The sequence below is a fragment of the Populus trichocarpa genome, chromosome 17 (genome assembly GCF_000002775.5).
Source record: "Populus trichocarpa isolate Nisqually-1 chromosome 17, P.trichocarpa_v4.1, whole genome shotgun sequence".
In the NCBI taxonomy this organism is placed as follows: domain Eukaryota; kingdom Viridiplantae; phylum Streptophyta; class Magnoliopsida; order Malpighiales; family Salicaceae; genus Populus; species Populus trichocarpa.
The window spans coordinates 5,140,875-5,160,662 of NC_037301.2; the positions used below are offsets into that span (position 1 = coordinate 5,140,875).

Consider the following 19,788-nt stretch of genomic DNA (forward strand, 5'->3'; position numbering starts at 1 on the left):
ATATATTTGTAAATGTTTTCATTTAAAATGAGAAAATCAACTGCAATTTATCCTAAAGAACAATTTCTTTACAAATTATAGTAATTTTCAGAATTTTATATATACATAAGCTAGTGGAGTGAAGGGGAAAAAAATTCACAATGATTCAACTTCGAAATTATCTTTTAAGGTACATTGGGGCTTATTTTGACACCTTGGATGGAACCACTATGAAAATTGGCTGAAATCTTTTAATTGTCATTAAAATTGGATGAATGGAGGGATGGCATTGTCCAATATCCATTAAGTCTAAGGTAAACTTGATAAAATCAAAAGGTATGGGATTCTATTGATAATGGAGTAATCTGCCAGGGGCTAAATTGAGGTTTCTTCCTCTCTCTTTTTTGTTATCTTTTGTTTTTCTTCCACTTCAAGTCATGGTTTGTATTATCAATTATCATCACTAATTGCTTCTTTTTTTTGAACTACAGTCAAATTTAGAATCATGAGCAAGTCCTGACTCTTGGTCCATGATCTCAAAGTTATTAGGCTTTGGGTCTCCATTTTGAGTCTTAATTACCCAGAAACAGGACAAGGACTGAAAGTTCTTACAATCAACACTTTCTATCTAGCAGGAGTATGGGATAACAATCTGGTTTAAGCCTAGTGAAGAACATTGAATGCTGTCATCCATGAACCAGGCTGTCTTGTCCTAAGTAACATGGTGGTGCATCTATAAAGCTGGAAATTGGCTAATCGCATTTTCTCTGTGCTATCTCATCATGCACGTATGTAAGACGCTGGCAAATTTATTAAACCTAGCGGAATTAACGGCAGATCTATCCATAATCACTGTACTTCTCTATTTAAATATCCTTTGACTGCAAATTTAGTTTTAAGATTATATATATACACACATAATCTCACATTACACATGGTCATGGAGTTGTGGGGTTCGCATTATGATATATCAATGACTCGACCACCAAGCCCAGGAACTATTTCAGATACTCTGCACGAGTCCACCTAAAAGTCTTAAACAGCTTTCTTATTTTCAACCATGTGAGTAGACTTTGAAGCTTTCAATCAAGAAAAGTATCTGTAATTCCTGAAAATCATTTCAATGAAACAAGGGCTACAATAATTTCACTGGATGTAGCCTGGATAATCCTAACTGAAGCGTACCAAGCTATCAGATAGATAAGTGTAATGTTTTTTCAGCAGCTATCAAATTCTCACCATTATATAAAAGAAAAAAAATATATAGTTAACATCAACTAATCGGTCATTTACTAAAAGCTTACTTGGATTAAAGAAATAATAGTATCACAAGTTGATTATGAATTTTCAAAGAGCTCCTTTAACGACGCAGAGACTTCTACGACTCCTCCATGTGAGCTATGTCTCGGTTCCTGAGCTTCCTACTCTCAGATTCTCTCTCTCTCTCTAGTATCATCAACATTTATGATGCGTCCTCGAAGCTTCGCAGTTTCATCCAGTACTCTTCTCTTCTCTCTGCACCGATTCTGAGTGATCATTTCACTTCAAGTTCTCTTCTCGTCTGTTTTGTGATTTCTTTATTATATATAGATGAATCTTCCTGCTCTCATGCATCCCAGTGCACCCATTAATGCTCCTTTCTCTATTACTTTATTAGTAATGTCTGTCTGTAGTGTTCTTAATTAATCTTTAATCCTTGACAGTTTCCATTTCTTGTTACCTTCTACTGGTACTTGCTTCTATTTGAATAAATATTACTATTTTCTTCTTCTTCTTCTTCTTCTTCTTCTTCTTCTATTAAATAGAGAGTTTCTTAGGTGATATATTTTGTGTAGAGTGTAAAGTTTGAAGGAATTGAAAGAAGAAAAAAATGGGGTGCGGTGCTTCTATGTATCCACTTGCGGGGAGAGAGAAAAAAAGTGTACCAGAAGTGGTAGTGTATGTTCCTTCAATGAGAATACCTGCACACTCTGATCTTCAAAGGCCACTAAGAGGGTTAATTCCTCAAGATCTTGTTGATAGGTTGGCCTGCCTTCGCAATCAGATTGTGTTAGTGGCTGAGGATACAGGTCTGTTTTTCTCACAACCCTAATAATGTTTCTTATATTGTGTTTTCTTTGGATGTGCAGAAACATGGAAAGAATATAAATTATTGTAGATGGGAATTTTGTATATTAGTTCTTGGAGGGGAATTTTGAATTTCTTAAGAATTGTAAAGGAAATTAAATTGCTACACAAACTGTGGGCAATGCAGGTGGATCTGCCGTGACTGAACTAAGGAGGGCACTGGAAGAGTACTTGTCTCTTCTTATTGGGCTCACCAAGAAAGGTTTTAAGGGCTCATTTCTATGCTAATAATTTGTCAGTCTCTTCCTTGTCTCCTTTTCTAATGAATTGCTATATGTATCTTGCAGAACATGGACTCGAGGGCTTGGTCGAGTTCAAGTGGAAAAATCTGGAAACTGGCCGGCAGGTAAGTCTATCAAATTCTCAACCTTCAGCTGCTTCTGGAAAACCTTTGTTGTTAGCAGTGGACTGGTAATTAGAATTGAAATACGATTGAGCAGGAAAACTCTGTGGCAAACTCCTGGTTTGAATTATTATCTGTCATTCACATGATAGCAATGCTTACTTTGTCAGAGGCTAACACATTGATGATCCCTAAGGATCGCTCTGGTTCTGGCATTAGGGTTGTATCTTCAGGTTCTCATTCTTATCCTCAACGCTCTATTTTTAGTCTTGAATTATTCAGAGGTAGTTCTTTTTGACTCAATGGATTGTGATTAATCTATAACGTAAAACCCAGATTGTAAGAGGGATGCTGTTGATTTACTGCTTAAGGCATCGGGATGCTTGGTATTCTGTGTCCGTGAAATCTTGGCTCATTTACCACCAGATATCAAGTATGTTAAGAAAGACGCAGACTTAAGGATTTTTCGTGGGACTTAGAGTCAATATTAATAGTTGTGATTGATTCTGTGTACTCAGGAAAACCTTTTCAAAAGATTTCCAAGATGGTGTCCTGGAGGCTATATCCATTCAAGCGCTAGGCCAGGTATAGTGCTAGTCGACCTCTGCAATTGTCTTGAACTTCTGTGTTTCCTTCAAAATGCAGACTAACAGACATTTGTTACCTCTTCTATTTTGTAACAACCAATTATAAGTCAAAATGTCTGGCATTTTATCATCAAATGGGAATTAGAGGAAACTAATACTGCTTTCAAGTTCAGGGAACTGAAATTCAGCTCGGTTTCGCTGTTGAAAGTCAAAAGGCTTCTTTATCTGTGAAGAGGAGGTTGGCATGTGAACAGCTGATCTACTTTAGTCAGGTTTGTGTTTATGCTCTAATTCTTCCTGAGACTTTGACTTGTCAAGCTCCTACACGATGCTCTATTGCATCTATTTTAACGATTATGATTTTAGAAGCCTCTTTCTGTAGAATTCACCAGTCAACTGAAGGAACAGATAACTTTCATTTAATATGTACTAGAAGACTATTTCTTAAAATATTTTCTTGATGCATTTGGTAAACTTTACTTCTTTTCTTAGGTGTTAGGCTCACTGACCTTCATTTCTCAACTCTCATCGTTAGTGTTTGTCTCTATTCAGGCTTATCACTTCTTGTCAGGGCTTGACATGAGTAATGGGCATGGAAAGAAGCATCTCTGTTTCATTAAGTGGAAGTTCCTTGAAGCAAAGGTTTTCTTTGCAGTCAACTTCTTAAATTCTGATTGCTGTGTTGATCTTAGAGTTGCGTTTCATAATTTTGCATCAACTGATTCTAATTATTCTACACAACCTATTAGGCTGCAGCTTACTACTACCATGGTCTGATCCTTGACAAGGGCACTGAACCAGCCTGTCATGTTAGTGCTGTATGCTGTTTTCTAGCTGCAGGTGGGCTTTTGTCAGAGAGCAAGAAGGCCTGCTTAACCTTTTGCCTCACAGCTCCTGTTACCAGGTTGGTTTTGGCAGTGTTTTGTAAGAAGTACCTAAGAATGGTAATTTTTTTGTTGTCCTTGAAATCTTATTTTCGCTTTATTTCCCTGAATTTTCTTGAAGATCTCCTCCGCTTTGGGGTGCAATGAAGCACTTGCATCAGAAAATTCCTGAAGTTGCATCAAGGAAGTCTCAGATGTATGGCTACCTCTTGGAAGAAGAGAAGTGAGTGGTTCTCCAGTTGACCTTTATTTGTATTTCAGTTCATCTTATGTTGTTTATATTACTGTCCAAAAGTTGAATCTGCGAAAAAAAGTAGAGATTCTAACAAAGTTAATGATGCAGGGCTCTACAAGCACTGCCTGACCTACCAGATTTCCAGTTGTCATTGGCACCTGATGACTATGTATTGCCGGAAATAGATCCAGCATGGGATCGCGATAAGTGGGGCATACATAGTCAGCCCTTAAAGGAGCACCTCAAAGATTCTGAAGATGAGACTGGAACTTAATGAAACCCTCTATGAACTCTTCTTCTGTGTAATTGGATATGTGCTCTAATGAAACTATGCCACGCAAGGCTAATACAGTACCATACCTTACCAAGTTGCCATAGGATAGCAACAAGATACTTTCTTGATCTGTCTCCACATCCATGTAAATTTTAGTTTAAAACGCTGTCTAATAAAACCTGTACAGAGTTTGTATCTCTAGAAGCATGTTCTTCTGTTTTGATGCTAGACAAATAGGCACCAGATGTTTCCTTTCCATTAGAATTCATCTTGGAATGGTTCTTGTGATGATCACCAGATAAGCAAAACTCATCAGCAGTGCGTGCAGCAAAAGTTGGATATGGTAGCTCCGGTCATGGAAGAATCGTCATATAGGTTAACATCTGATTTCCTAACTCTTGATTTTTCAAAGCTACAAACAGTCGACTAAAGTAACAACATTATTTCTTAGCAAATATAAAACGAGGAAGTGTTGAGAGTCAATTTCGAGAATAGAAAACATAAAATGAGAAAGCATGATTCAAATGCCCTTAAAACTCAAAAGGTTCACGAAATTTTAGTCAGCTGCCCTTGTAATAAAAATTTACAACTATCCAAAACACAATCGTTTACATGATCTATTCTTTTAATTCCTCCAATGGCGAGCAGAATAAAAGGAAGACACGTCTACTCCTCTTTCATCTTGTAAAACAAAAGGCATCCAGGACCAGAAATCAGCTGTCAACCAGAAGCTCCTTTTTTACCTTATTTCCTCTTTGTTTAACTTTCCTGGTCAGCCTCTACTCTTCACTGCTCATAAGTCACTCAGTTGCATGAGACATGAGTTTGTAAGCAGCTAAAATATTGAGTGCAAGGTAGCAAAAGAAAGCAAGGTAAGATAGCACAGTAGATATCAACATTTGGTGGCAGAACTTGGTCACGTAACTGCAAAAAGGATTCCAAAAGGCCTCTCGTTGACCATATTTACTCAAGTAACCAACAGCTGTTGCTGCTGCACATCCAGATATCATCAACACCGTCATCACCTGCAATGCATTTTTTCAAATAAGCAAAAAAGAAACAGAGAAACAACTAGTACAAAGTTGAATACTAAAACCAAGAGAGAAGGTACAGTGAATAATGCATAATGGAATACAATGAACTAAGAAGAGAAAAAGGTGATGACTTCCTCAATCAAATACATACCATGTTATCAGCATTTTATAGCGTTCTGTCTTAAAAATCTTTTCTCGTGAAGCAAAATTGCATGAATGCAGGACGTGGATCAAGGGAACCCATCGGGGAAGGGGGCAGGCCCCCATTCTAACAAAACTATAGTGATTTTATTAAAATGTTGGTGATATCATTAAATTGGGTGGGGACCAAGCTTTTGTAAACTTCATAGGACCATAATCAATTAATCTCTATGTTCATGAGGGAAAACTTCAACTAAACAATGCTGAGTCGGTAAACCAGAACTCCTGTAGAATAATAACTCTAGCATGAAGATGATAATAAGTCTCCAACAAAATCAGTTGAAAAGAAAATGTTTTTTTTTTAAAAAAAAAAAAATTCGCCTTGATATTCGTTAAAACAATAAAACATTTGGTGAATGACTTTAATTAGGTAGGTGACATCTAATTTCTGTGTCGTACCTCATGCTTATATTCATGTATTAGAAAAACAACACCCTTACCATATCATGCAAATACAAAAGGAAATAACTGGTAGTCTGTGATCCTGAACGGCTCAGGGCCCATAGATAGAGCAGCGACAACACAGAGAAGGCACACACAGTTGCATCTGCACCAAGCAAAAACCTACAAGACAACCCAGAAACACAAAAAGCTTAACACGCGATATCCTGTCTAATATAATTAAAACCTGCATTTAAACCCCCACAAAATCAAAGCACATTCTTAGTGTTTAATATTTACTTCATGGCAGGACTTTGGCTGTAACGTGGTGCAATGGTCAGCCCGATAAAAGAGACTGGCTCCTTCGCGGTAACCATTATAGGGATAGCAGCCACTGTGAAAGCAATGGCTAAAATCCTTAGTGTGATTTGAGCCATCAAGAAACTCCTCTGTGGTTGACCTGGGGTTGACGTGCCTTGTGGAGTCTTGGCTTTGAGAAAACCCTTTTCTGTTGTATTCTCTGGAGTTGCCATTGATAAAGAAAAACCCTCTCTGTTGCACAGAAATTGAACAGAGTGCAAATAGAGGAGGAAATCAAGGAAGCATAGGAGATGTTGGTACAGAGAGAAGGGGTTTTCCTGGTTTTTGAAAACAAAGAGGAAATCTAGCTTGATTTAAAGGTCTACAAGCAGTCATAAATAAGTGAACGGAACTCACCCACCCAATAAATGACAAGTCAAAAAAAATCAAAGCATATAAGGCCTTTGCAGATGCCAGCCCAATAAAATTCTAAAAAAGAGGTATTGTCTCTATTTTTTTTTTCAATTAAGAATTTGCATTATTTTCGTATTCTTTTTAATTTAAATTAAACGAAATTAAAATTCTTAGAATAATAAAAATTCAATTTAAAATTTCTTAAGAATAATAATTATGAAATGAGTAATGCCCGAAAATTATTTTGAAAATCACTTACTATAAAAATATTATTCATTGAATTAGTTAAATTTTTGGGTAGAAATTTAAGGTACAAAAACATAATCAATCAATGAAGTGTTGGTCTAGTGATTATAGTACTGTTATATTTTTGTAAAGGTGAAAACACAAGTTTGATTTTCAGGAAGCGTATTTATTAGGAAAGACAGCCACGAACCCTTAATTAGATTAGTCTCACACTATAAAAAGATGTGACGATACCCAATTAAAAAAAAAAAAACATGATCATAAATAATTAAATAAAATGGTTCTTTCAAAAGCTAGAAAGTTTGTATCAATAATAATAATATATAATAATAATAATAAGAAGAAGGGCTAGAGAGTTACTTATAAACACATATTTAATAATTGAAACACATTTGTTAACAAAAGTTAGTTTGGTATCTCCATTTTTTTTTCTTTTTTTTTTATTATCTCCATCTTGGTTAGTCCGGTTGATGTTTTATTTATTTTTATATGTGATATTGAATTTAATTTTTTCATTTTTATATTCAATTTGTACAAAAAAAATAATATTTGTTTAGTGTTTAAATTAGATAACTTGCTTGTGTTTCAATTAGAACAATTTTTTAAAAAAACATAAAAAAAATTAATGTGTAGGTTATAAAAAACTTTTAAATATTATTATTAATTTCAGGTCAAGAAGTTAATTTTTAAATTATTTTATTTAATTTTTTATATAATTTAAGTTTTAAATTAAATCATATAAAATTATTTCAATGTAATTCAATTAACTCCAATTAACTTAACTCCAATTAACTTGATAAATCTAAAACAAGCTCATTAGCAACAACACCGTGAGCAGTTGCAGTGGACCAACAGCTCCTCAGCAGCGTTGGAAGATTTTCCTTAGCAGTATCCAGCATCATCTTCTCCGCATCGTGAGCAAGCAGCAGCAGGAGCAACAACTCTCCTCAGTCATGCAATAGCAGCTCAGCCTTTATCTCCTCTGCACCCGTGAGTAACAGTTGAAGATCTTCTCCGTCAGCAACCATTGGTCACGGTGGTATGGCAACTTTCTTCAAGTGGTAGTAGCAGAGTAATAGCCGGTCTTTTCCTCTTCATCATATCAACAACAAAGGTTGCAATTTTCGACAGCTTTTTCTTAGTAACAGTACCTAGAGTTTTTCTCTTCTTCTCGGTCACGACAGTAGTAGCTCAAGCAATAGAGGAGCCCACCTGACAGTAGCAACACATTTCTCTTCCAGCAGCAGCTCTGCACTAGTGTTGTGGACGAGAGCTAAATCAGCAAAGTCTTCAGCAGCCTCACCGTGACATCATGTTCCAGCCGAGAACGACGACAGCAGCAACACCGTGAGCAACAAACGCCAACACTCCAGCTTCTGTAAGCATCTAGCAACTTGTTCACCACCAGCAAGCCTTCAACCATAAGCCAGGTAATGTTTCTCTCTTACTTCTTCATGTGGCATGCCTCTACATGATGGTGTAAATATGTAAGTGTATGCTGTGTAATGGCTGGAAAAAAAATGCTTATATTGGTGGCCTTCAAATTTGCCAAATAATGGCCATTAAGCCAGACTAATGAAGAGAAAGGAGGTTGGGTCTCTATTTTGAGCCCAGCCCACGGTTAGGCTGGATTTGTTTTATTAAAAAGGATTTTGGGCCATCTGTTGGCCTAATTAGATTGGTCCTTGGGCCTAGTGAGCCCAGCCCATATGATTATGTGACTGGACTAAGTCCAACCCAACTTTAAAGGCTTGTGCCTGATTTTCATCAAAGAAAAAATCATTTTTTCGTTCTGTTTGACAAACATATCATTAAGATATTTTTCATGCCTCTAGTTTTAAAATAAGAACATGTATGACAGACACGTTCTATTACCTTTTCTTTTAGCCTTAGTTTGTCCTTTATTTAGTATCTAGTAAAATAATCTCTAAATAATCTTTGCAAATTCTGAAAAACATTCAAGGGCCATTTTAAAATTATTTGTGGGTTCTTTGCTTGTTTTTTAACCATTTCATTTAATAATTGGTTTGTAAACTTATATTGTAAGATATTAACATAGCATTAAATATACATTTTTTTCTTTAAAATTTCAAAAAAAATACAAAAAAAAAAAATTCTATATTTAAAAAAATACAAAAAATACATTTTTATTTGTGTGCATATGGTCAAGTCTCTCAAATATAAAAATAAATCATATATTTTCATAAATAATAAAAAAATACAAGGCGTGATTTAGCATTTTTAAATATAAAAAATCAAGAAAAATAGTTTTGTTGATATCTTTGCATGAATTTTTGGATTTAATAATAAGTTTATAAAATCTATGAGAACTTGACCTACATTTTAAAAATATCAAAAAATCTATTTTGTTTGTTCAAATATCAAGGATTATGAATTTATACATAAGACGTATTCTTGATATTAAAAAAAATTCAAAAAATATAATTTGACATTAGAATGGTTAGGTTTTAACTTACTAAGATAAAGATCTCCTTACCGAGAATGACCTTTCTTAAAACCTTAAACAGACCAACAATTAAAAAAACACAACGGTACCTTAGTTTATATTAGACAAATAAACAATGCAGCTTACTTTAAGTAAGATATACTACTAGTGATACGTCCTCCCTATACACAACTAGTCCCCTTATCTAGACTCTAAGATCAATTAATATTTCTAGTGACTAAGATACTAGGTGGTGACTCCAATTTTTTTTTTTTAATAAGAAACAAGAATTCTTTTTTTTTTCACCCATCACCACAAAGATCCTACTCTAGAAGGATGATTATCGCGACACTGTACACGTGTGCCAATACTTATAGATGATAATTATTAAATAGTCAGCTTGTGACTATTCTTATGATGTAAAACATAAAAATCCACCATTTTCATGAACACCACAGTTAGAAAGCTCAAATTTATATTGAAAGTTTTAGAGCGTTACACACCATATAATTTTCTATCATGATACTTGGCCTTTTATAAGGCGCATTAACTAGTAACCAGTCCAGGACATGTTTATGAAGTGCATTCAAGGATGACCTATTATCAATTAACACCTTTATAATTACATAGTCTTTACACTTTATTGTGATGTATATTGATTTGTTAAGTGTTATCCCTTCATGATTATCGCGACACTGTACATGTGTGCCAATACTTATAGATGATAATTATTAAATAGTCAGCTTGTGACTATTCTTATGATGTAAAACATAAAAATCCACCATTTTCATGAACACCACAGTTAGAAAGCTCAAATTTATATTGAAAGTTTTAGAGCGTTACACACCATATAATTTTCTATCATGATACTTGGCCTTTTATAAGGCGCATTAACTAGTAACCAGTCCAGGACATGTTTATGAAGTGCATTCAAGGCTGACCTATTATCAATTAACACCTTTATAATTACATAGTCTTTAAACTTTATTGTGATGTATATTGATTTGTTAAGTGTTATCCCTTCATCTAACTCATTTTTATAAAGTACAGACAGTTAATGGCTTAGATCCTACCCACCAAATACTTCATGGAGTCCTATGTAATGTCTTGTAGGATATAAGTTTCATTTAGAACTTTCTATAATGCATTTATATATAGAGTTTAATGCTCAGGATTAATGATAGTATATAAATCCAAGTGAGAGTTTTCTTAAATTATTCCATCACATTGTATTCATTGTGTTTCATCAACTTTAAGAATCTAATAACCTCTTTCTTATTTATGGGCTTGGTGACCTCATCATTCCTGGTCAACTCCTCGACTGCCTTACCTTTTTCCTTTTTCTTTCTTTCTAACTCTTCCAATGTAAAACATCTTCCACTCCTTATCCATCGTCTTATTTCATCTTAAAAATTAGGGAAATGCCCTTGGTATGGAAGGTATATCTACACCTATAAGGTTATGTATTATAATTTCCATTGTTTGAATGAATAAGCTTTGTCAAAATCATTTAAGAAGAACCTACAGTCGACTAGTTTCTGCATACTTTAAATCTCTCATCTTGGAATGCCACAAATCCTATCTCACTTTTAGTTTTGTCATATCTTATCCTCAACACTCCAAAGGCTATTATAACCTCAACCTTATGATGAAATTCCTCACAAAAATCAATATCATGACCAAACTAGCAATGATATTTGCAATATTCACCAAAATTTATATCGGTTAGTATCTGTATACTTTAGATTCTCATCTTGAAATGCCACCATTTCTATCTCATTTTTAATCTGGTCATCTTCCATCCTCAACATTCTTAGATTCTCATCTTGAAATGCCACCATTTCTATCTCACTTTTAATCTGGTCATCTTCCATCCTTAACATTCTAAAAGCTATCATGGTCTCAACCCTATGATGGAATTCCTTATAAAAATCAATATCATGACCAAACTAGTGATGATATTTACAATATTCACCAGAATCTATGTTGGCTTGTACCTTGGATGGTGGTCGAAGTCAATTTTCATATCCCAATATGTCATACAAACTACTCATAGTCATCTTCACATCCGTCTCTTACTTTTTCCCATATTCAAAAGCAATCACATTTACTCTTTCACTCTTAAAGGCGTGATTTGAGAGTGGATTAATATTCACATTAGGATTCTGATTTAATGTTATCCAACCCACCTTAATGAGTTGTAAAAGTTTGTTCTTAAAGATGAAGCAACTATCATACTATGTCCAACAGCACGAGTGGATACTCATAGGTTTGATTAGGTTTATAACACTTTGAATATGGTGGTTAATCTGGGTTTTCAGAGATAGAAGCAATTTGACTAATATTAAATAGCTTTTTGTACCTTTCATATAAAGATAAAGGGAGTGGTGGTAATTGTTCTTTGGTTCTTTAAAAATTCTTGTAGGGACAGTAATCATGTTTGACACACTTTAGCTTACCATACATACTTCATCCAATCAAGCATCCATAAATACATATACAAGCATAATTATTTTAAATTAAAAAAATAAAAAATAAAATAAATTAGATTTGAAAATTATTGAAATGCCCATAGTCAAACTATAAAATTACTAAAATGCCATTGGTCAAGCTATTAAATAACTAAAACACCCCTAACAATGCACTGTATTGTTCACTCGATGTGTGAGCCTAGCGCACCGCCATTATGTATGGTCCAGTAACGATCCTGAGAGGATGGTGGCTTGTTGAGCAACTCTCCAGGTAGATCTCGATCTCGTTCATCCACTAATTGTAGCAGTGTATCTCACAATTAACTAGGGAGGGAGATCAACGATAAAGAAGGCTCGAGTGAACTGAACGATTCTCTTCCCTTTTCTAGCCTTTAACAATGGTGTTGATGATGAGGACTAGTCGAGTTTTGATCGGGGGAGGCTGACTCTCCTTTCTATGGTGGTTTCAAGGCGTTTGATGGTTGGACATCGGAGATATGGTGGCTAGAATCACCGTCAGCGGCTGATGGTGTTGGGCTTCAGTGTTGACAAGGGTAATATATATATATATATATATATATATAAGGGGGTAAAGTTAAAATCAGTATAAAAAGGTTGTTTTCACCGCTAAAAAAAAAAAAAAAAAAAAAACGACCGCCAAAAATTTCCTTTCTAGACTATGGTTAAAATCGCTTTAGCCATGAAATGATGAATTTGCCTCCGGTAAATAATTTTTTAATGTGCTGCCACTTGAAGAGCCTGCTGCTTTCCTGAATTCTAATGATGTATCAAAGTTGATTAATAGTTGTTCTAAACCCATATTCCAGGCACAAAACATTTGCTGAATTTGGTCTCCTTTCTTGGCAGAAGCTTCTGCAAATATGCATAAAATGCAAATAGTAAGAGGAAATGGAGGGAGCCCTGCAAAAAGTTTTGATTGCATGTATATATGTTTGTAGTTAGCTTAAAATCAAGCAGTCAATGAACCCTGCAAGTGTTGCCAATGAGTCTGACTTTAGTTTCATGATAAGAGTATCGAAGGCTCTATGAATTAGTCTTTGCCTGTCAGAAATCTCCAATTGGAAAATTCTAAAAAGAAAGAAGAGAGCCTGCATACATCAATAAGCTTCCAAAGAGGCACAAGGCGTGGACGACCTACCCAAAGATTCAAGATCCATGCGGCTGAAGGTTACACAATCAAACAAACAATAACAGCTTATAATGGCAATCAAACAATCAAATACTGCTTTTCATGTCTTGGGACTTCAAGCAACTAGCAAACATTGTTTTTCTCAAAATGTACATTTTAGAGAGCCATGCTTTTCTCCTCGTGATCCCTTTAAATCTTCACTTAAATCTTGGACAGCTCTTTGCTCTCCTTGTTCTTGTCATTAGTATTAATTTTCTTAATCTCAAATCACTTTCAGACAAACTTCCTTAAAGTTTGCCAACACCAGGATAGAAAGAAGCAGAGAGAGAGATCAGAGAGCTTACTAGCATGTCGGCTGTCACCGGAGGTTGCTTTTTTATGGCAGTTCATTGTCGTGTAATGCCCTCTTCGTCATCAACTAGCAAACCAAAACTGAAGCCCATATCAAGAACGACAACGACCAATTTAAATGGGAATAGGGGATTTAAAAAGAAGCGGGAAGAAGTACAAACAGAGGAGATAAGAGAGAAGCAAAATCCGTATGTATTAGAGTTGGAGAAAAAAGAAATGGAGTTTACGAGTAGTATGAAAAGCTTCCATGATTACTTTGAGCAGTGCAAGAATTTCATTAAACAGGACAGCGGTCCACCTCGGTGGTTCTCTCCGTTAGAGTGCGGTTCTCGCCTGGACAATTCTCCACTCCTCCTATTTTTGCCTGGTGACCACTCTCAATTAATTTTAGTTTTCCTTTCCCTGTAAATTACTTGAGATTAAATTTAGAATCATTCTTCTTTGTTGGTAATTCAAGTATGAAAAATAAGATACCATCGTGTATTGTATTGTCCAGGGATTGATGGTGTTGGGCTAGGACTCTGTAAGCATCACCATACTCTTGGAAAGTAAGCATTACTTCGAACAGGACTAATCTCGAGTCATATACAATTAGTTGTAGCAGCCCGAAATGACTCACAGATACCCCATTGTTTGTAAATACAAAGCAAGATTTCCCTACAAAAAAAGCATGATAGATACTATTTCCATGATGATTCCTAATGTTATATATGCTGCCTAACACATTATTTCTCCGCTTTTGAAACCCTAGGATTTTTGACATATGGTGCTTGCATGTTCCGGTTAAGGACAGAACACCCTTTTTAGGTTCTTTTCTATCTTTACACCATCACTTTGTTTTATACTGCAGTGCAGGTAGAAGAGATTGGTGCCATTGTAATTAACCTTGTATGTGCATTTACATTTACTTCAATATGATTCAGGCCTTGTGAAGTTTGTTGAGAGAACAGTAAGAGCAGAGAATTACCATTCGCCGAAACGACCTATATATCTTGTTGGAGAATCTCTTGGAGCATGCCTTGCACTAGCTGTTGCAGCTCGTAACCCTGACATTAATCTTTCACTCCTTTTGTCTAATCCAGGTGAATAATCGCTTCCTTTTCAATAATTAAGTTTATTATTAAATTTGTTTCAACAAAACTCTCTTAAAAGATGTGGCTGATTGTTACTAAATAGCTCATGATTCAAAATGATGCTTGTTAATTTGATGTTTTTATCGCAGCAACATCTTTTGAAAAGTCACCACTGCAACCACTTGTCTCTTTCTTGGAAATCATACCCATCGAACACCAGCTTTGGCTTTCTTATATGCTGAGCTTAATGACAGGTTCCTTATCTACCATTATTACATAGTCTGCCTTAATTTGCTAGTTTCCTGTGACACATTTTTTATTTTGATAAACGCTAAGGACAATTTTCTTGCCCTTACAAAGTGGGACAAAGCTAAAACGAACAAAAATATCTGCAAAAAGAAAAAAAATTCAAAATTCGTCATGTTATATGTTGGATAAATAAGTCTTGAACCAGATGCAGTTTTTCTAGTTTGCTACTTGCCATGTTCAATGGAGATTGTCAGCACGAATAGAAGTTATCACACTAAGTACCTATGCAATATTACTCCCAGTTGACTCCAGTCGTTGTGTTGCATACATTTAGGTGATTCTTTGAAGATTGTAATGGACAATGCAGTAAAGGGAATTCCAGTACAACAAATAATTGGAGGATTATCAAAAGACGTTATTGCTATGTCATCTCACCTCAATGTAAGATCAACAAAAAACCTTTATTCTGCAAATGAAGAACTCTCTTAAGCATCTCTCTTATTGTTGGCATAAATTATGTTAGCTGCTAAAGGAAAAAGAAAAATAACCAGTGCTAGATGTCTTTTGATGCTCATAATGATGGTGATAGTGTTATGTTTACCTGACTCTTTTGTTGGATACATTCTTAGTTTGGAATGTGTTGCCAGTCTTGATAATGAAAATTGATGGTTTTGTATCACAGGATTTAGCTGCCCTTTTACCTAGAGAAACACTTCTCTGGAAGCAACAGATGCTTAAACCAGCTTCAGAATTCGCCAATTCTCGCCTCCATGCTGTAAAAGCTCAAACAGTTGTACTTTCCAGGTTTGTCTCTTTCAGAATCTATAGCAAGGTAGTAGTAACTCTTAAGCAAGAGCGACAAAAGCCCAGTGTATTGATTGTACCTGTATTGAATAGTAGAATCCAAATTTATAAAAAAAGGTTTCAGATTAAACCACCCTATTCCCTAATGCTAGATAAATAATTCCGTTTTGATGCAAAAACATTTAATATGACAAAAAGTGCTGTAATTTGGACTCGCCATTGGTGTTGCACTTGAATTTTAAATAACTAAAGGAAATCAACAAAAAACTGCATGAAGAATTATTGTCTTTAACCTCTACAAATTGTTTCCATTCAATGAGTGTCAACACTGTATTTCCTCCATGATAATTGTGAGTTTTGAAGCTACAAGTCTAATTCCCTTACAAAATGTTTGGTTCCTTGCTTGTCTTTCTTAGCGGAAAGGATCAGCTGCTACCAAGTGAAGAGGAAGGTCAAAGACTTTTTCGTGCGCTCCCAAAATGTGAGAATATCAAGTTTAATGACAGTGGGCATTTCCTCCTCCTGGTATGATAATCTCTCTCAGCTTTTGTGCCTGAGTGTGTTGCATCTAAAATATATCATGTTTGATTTAGTAGCTATGCCTATTTGTGGTAGGAAAATGGCATTGATTTGGCAACAATAATCAAAGGTACTGTTGCTTTCTATCGCCTCGGAATACACCACGACTATGTTTCAGATTATGTACCACCGACCCCTTCCGAACTCAAAAAGTTATACGAATTGAACAGGTTGATTATCTTATTCTCTTCCAATAAGGAGTGATCATTTCCTATTATCAGGAAAAAAAACTTCTATTCACTCAGCTAGTCCATTGTAATGGCATAATATTTGTGTGCTATGGAAAAATCATGCTTAATTCAATTTCCTCGCAAGAACTCTATTGATTTGATGGACTTTTTCATACAATATCTGCTACCTTGATTTGTATTTATGTTATGGTAGACAATATTTACCCCGTCTGCCAACCACTTATAGTCCTCCGATGTTATAGGAGGAGTTATGGGGATCAAAGTTATAGCAGAATCATGTTCATATACCATAAATAATGTTTTCTAACAATTATTGTGTTTTTAGGTTGTTTCTGATAGCTACAAGTGCTGTCATGCTCTCAACTCTGGAAGGTGGGAAGGTTGTGAAGGGCCTTGCAGGAATTCCTTCAGACGGACCAGTCCTGTTCGTTGGCTATCATATGTTAATGGGATATGAATTGGCCCCGATGGTATCCCAATTGTTGTTGGAAAGAAATATTCTTCTGAGAGGGCTGGCGCATCCACTTCTCTTCATGAGGAAGAAGAAAGAAGGGACGTTACCTCCATTATCAGATTTTGATCTAATAAGGGTAATGGGTGCAGTACCAGTTTCAGGAACCAACTTATTCAAACTTCTATCTTCAAAGGCTCATGTGCTACTGTACCCAGGAGGTGCGCGCGAGGCTGCTCATCGGAAGGTACCGAAGCTTTGAAGTTTCCTTTCGATAAAAATGCCTACAATTTGAAATAATTTCTTCAACATTTGTGTTATATATCCCGGAAATTTGAATTTTGATTCGATTATCTTGTGATCACCTGCATATAAATAGAAATTCAATCCATCTTACACGCTACCTCGCTTGCTTTGTAGAGGGAGTTTGTTTCTATTTTGCTTGGCCCAAACATAACATGAAGAACTTTGGAATGAATTGCAATTCATTATTCCATAAATTAGAAATTCAATCCATCTTACATGTTCATATACCATAAATAGAGATGTTTTCAAATAATACCCTTTGAGAGGGAGTTGAGGTGGACTTTGTCTTAATTAGTGATTCGAGAATACAACTTCACCATCGTATCGAAAAAGAAGCAGCCTCCCCTTTGCGATTTTAGGTTGTGCACCGTGCACAGTTCACGTTCTGTTTTGATATATTATACATGCTTTCTGCTCCATAAAATGTGATTTAGCATCAAGTTATGCACATAGTAAAACTGGAACCAAGCTTGTTAGCAGCTTTTTCTGTCTGTTTTGTGACATAGAAACTTTATGTTCTTCACACTCAAAAAGTTTTAACATTTTAGGTTTTGCTACGAACAAATGTTTTCATACTTTTCAGGGTGAACAGTACAAGTTGTTCTGGCCAGAACATCCCGAGTTTGTGAGGACAGCAGCTAGATTTGGAGCCAAAATTGTGCCATTTGGAGTTGTTGGAGAAGATGATTTTGGTGAAGTCAGTCCTGCTGGCAGCTAAATTTCAATCTTAATCTCATTCATTTCCATTACTTTACTTCTTCCCTTCAATGAAGAGTTGATTGCAGCATACTCTTCGTCTCAGGTGGTTTTTGATTTGGACGATCAAATGAAGATTCCTTTCCTAAGGGATGAAATTAGAAGATCAACAGAAGAAGAGGGTATCAGAGTGAGGTACGGAATTTGCCTTTTTTTTCTTAGATACTTCCATCAAAACATTCCAGCACCTTACATATGAATGTTTTTCCTTATTTCAAATTTAATTTCCCTATGTTGGTACTTGGTAGCTTGTTTAAGATTTTTCACTTTCTTGTAATGACAGGGCTCAAATAAATGGTGAGTTGGGAAACGAGAATATGCACTATCCATGGATTCTACCAAAATTTCCTGGCAGGTTCTATTACTATTTTGGCAAACCGATTGAAACAGAAGGTATGGGTCATCTTTCTATAGAAATGACAAATTGTGGACGAACAAACTTCAACTAGTCAAAGTTAATGCAAGTAGATTGACTTGAATAATTGATTATGTTTCGAAGGCAGGGAGCTGGAACTGAGGGACAAGGACAAAGCTCAGGAATTGTACTTGGAAATCAAATCTGAGGTGGAGAAATGCCTCGCTTTTTTGAAGGAGAAGAGAGAGAGTGATCCTTACAGGAACATAGTGACCCGATTGACTTACCAGGCCATGCACGGTTTTAATTCTGAAGTTCCAACATTTGAAATATGATTGTTCTGTCCAAAGAAAGCTTAGTTTACGAAGAGAAGATCAAAGAGATTTCATCATGGCGACTGTCATTCTTACTACAAGTAGCAGGTGCTGGCAGGACAACATTCGAATGGATACTGTAGATGATACTTGTTATCGGCCACATGCCCATTGTTTCCTCGGAAGAATATTCAGGCAGAGTCTTATTAGTGAAAAGATCAGTGTTATCGGCAAACAAAACAACGGCAAATATGGTTGTGGAAAGAGAATCATCATCACCAGGAGAAAGTGGAAAAACGTACGTGTGGTTTATCATATTTGATCATGTTAGCAATATCCAAGAACACTTTATTAGAAAATGGGTTGGGTATCATGTCTAATGCGTAACTCTCTAAAATTAAAAAGAAAAATATAAATAATGGAGTTGCTATCTAATAATTAATGAAAAATAGACACTGTTATTAGAAATTCATGTAATAGGTTTAATTATGTCTAAAAAAAGATCGACGATACCCTTATCGACTCCTTTCAAACAAAAGGTTACCATTGCTATTTGTTTTATCCTAAATATATCTACACATGCTATTAATTGTCTAGATTTATTTCTAGGCTTATTTGTGATTTATTTTATTATATATTTTTTTTAAAGGATGTAGAAGACTTATCGAGAAATTTGATGTTAATCTCTAAAAATAAAAGATTTCATCGATTTTTTATTTTTAACAAAGAATTTGATGTCAATCCCTAAAAACAAACAAGAGATTTCATCAATTCTGGAATTTGAATGAAGGTTTTTTTACACTAATCCCAAAAAATAGAAGATTTCAAGGATTTAGAAATTTTTACGAAAATTTTGATATTAATCCTTAAAAATAAAAAATTTCATCTATTTTTTAAAAATTTACATTAATCCTTAAAAATAGAAGATTTTATTTATTTTGGATTTTGAAATGGACATTAGACCCATATGGATGGCAGAAATTGAGCTTTGGCCCCACTCTTTGAATATGAGCAAAATAGGCCCTAAAAAAACTACTCATACTCATTGAGCCTATGTGAGGTCATGTTAACTCGATCTGGGTCCATTCACAAGAATACAAAATAACATGTCATAACGCATAAAAAATATCAAAAACATATTTATAAATAAAAACAATAAAAAATATAGTATTTATTTTTTATTTTTAAAAATTATATTTTGTCACTACAAGAGTGACCTCGTCGATAGGATAACGTTTATTGTATTATGAAAAGTGAATTGAGAGAGTATCATCAAAGACACCTTAC

The 19,788-nt window shown here is 35.1% G+C and overlaps 3 protein-coding genes across 5 annotated transcripts; 2 read left to right on the top strand and 1 right to left on the bottom strand.

Moving 5' to 3' along the window:
- The first annotated feature begins 1,166 nt into the window (after window positions 1-1,166).
- On the top strand, window positions 1,167-4,633 carry LOC18107127 (uncharacterized). Of its 3 annotated transcripts, none has more exons than XM_052448252.1 (12): window positions 1,167-1,185; window positions 1,815-2,048; window positions 2,234-2,308; window positions 2,394-2,452; window positions 2,547-2,682; window positions 2,786-2,882; window positions 2,968-3,034; window positions 3,210-3,308; window positions 3,589-3,678; window positions 3,786-3,940; window positions 4,042-4,143; window positions 4,264-4,633. In XM_052448252.1, the coding sequence occupies exons 2-12, from the start codon at window positions 1,850-1,852 to the stop codon at window positions 4,427-4,429; spliced, it is 1,245 nt and encodes a 414-aa protein (XP_052304212.1). In that variant the 5' UTR covers window positions 1,167-1,185; window positions 1,815-1,849; the 3' UTR covers window positions 4,430-4,633. The 3 variants fall into 3 exon arrangements, with proteins under 3 accessions (XP_052304212.1, XP_024444405.1, XP_006373120.1); XM_024588637.2 differs by lacking the exon at window positions 1,167-1,185 and adding an exon at window positions 1,253-1,708; XM_006373058.3 differs by lacking the exon at window positions 1,167-1,185 and adding an exon at window positions 1,253-1,477.
- Window positions 4,634-4,935: 302 nt separating this feature from the next.
- LOC18107128 (CASP-like protein 1F3) lies at window positions 4,936-6,757 on the bottom strand. Its single transcript, XM_006373059.3, has 3 exons — window positions 6,346-6,757; window positions 6,105-6,228; window positions 4,936-5,454 (listed from the first exon to the last, which is right to left on the bottom strand). The coding sequence occupies exons 1-3, from the start codon at window positions 6,576-6,578 to the stop codon at window positions 5,230-5,232; spliced, it is 582 nt and encodes a 193-aa protein (XP_006373121.1). The 5' UTR covers window positions 6,579-6,757; the 3' UTR covers window positions 4,936-5,229.
- Window positions 6,758-13,359: 6,602 nt separating this feature from the next.
- Window positions 13,360-18,838, top strand: LOC18107129 (phytyl ester synthase 2, chloroplastic). The gene is made up of 14 exons (XM_024589323.2): window positions 13,360-13,790; window positions 13,920-13,971; window positions 14,175-14,230; window positions 14,347-14,505; window positions 14,646-14,750; window positions 15,080-15,186; window positions 15,428-15,549; window positions 15,966-16,074; window positions 16,165-16,298; window positions 16,645-17,017; window positions 17,660-17,773; window positions 17,879-17,967; window positions 18,116-18,225; window positions 18,332-18,838. Exons 1-14 carry the CDS (start codon window positions 13,421-13,423, stop codon window positions 18,520-18,522), a joined length of 2,091 nt encoding a protein of 696 aa, XP_024445091.1. The 5' UTR covers window positions 13,360-13,420; the 3' UTR covers window positions 18,523-18,838.
- Window positions 18,839-19,788: the final 950 nt, after the last annotated feature.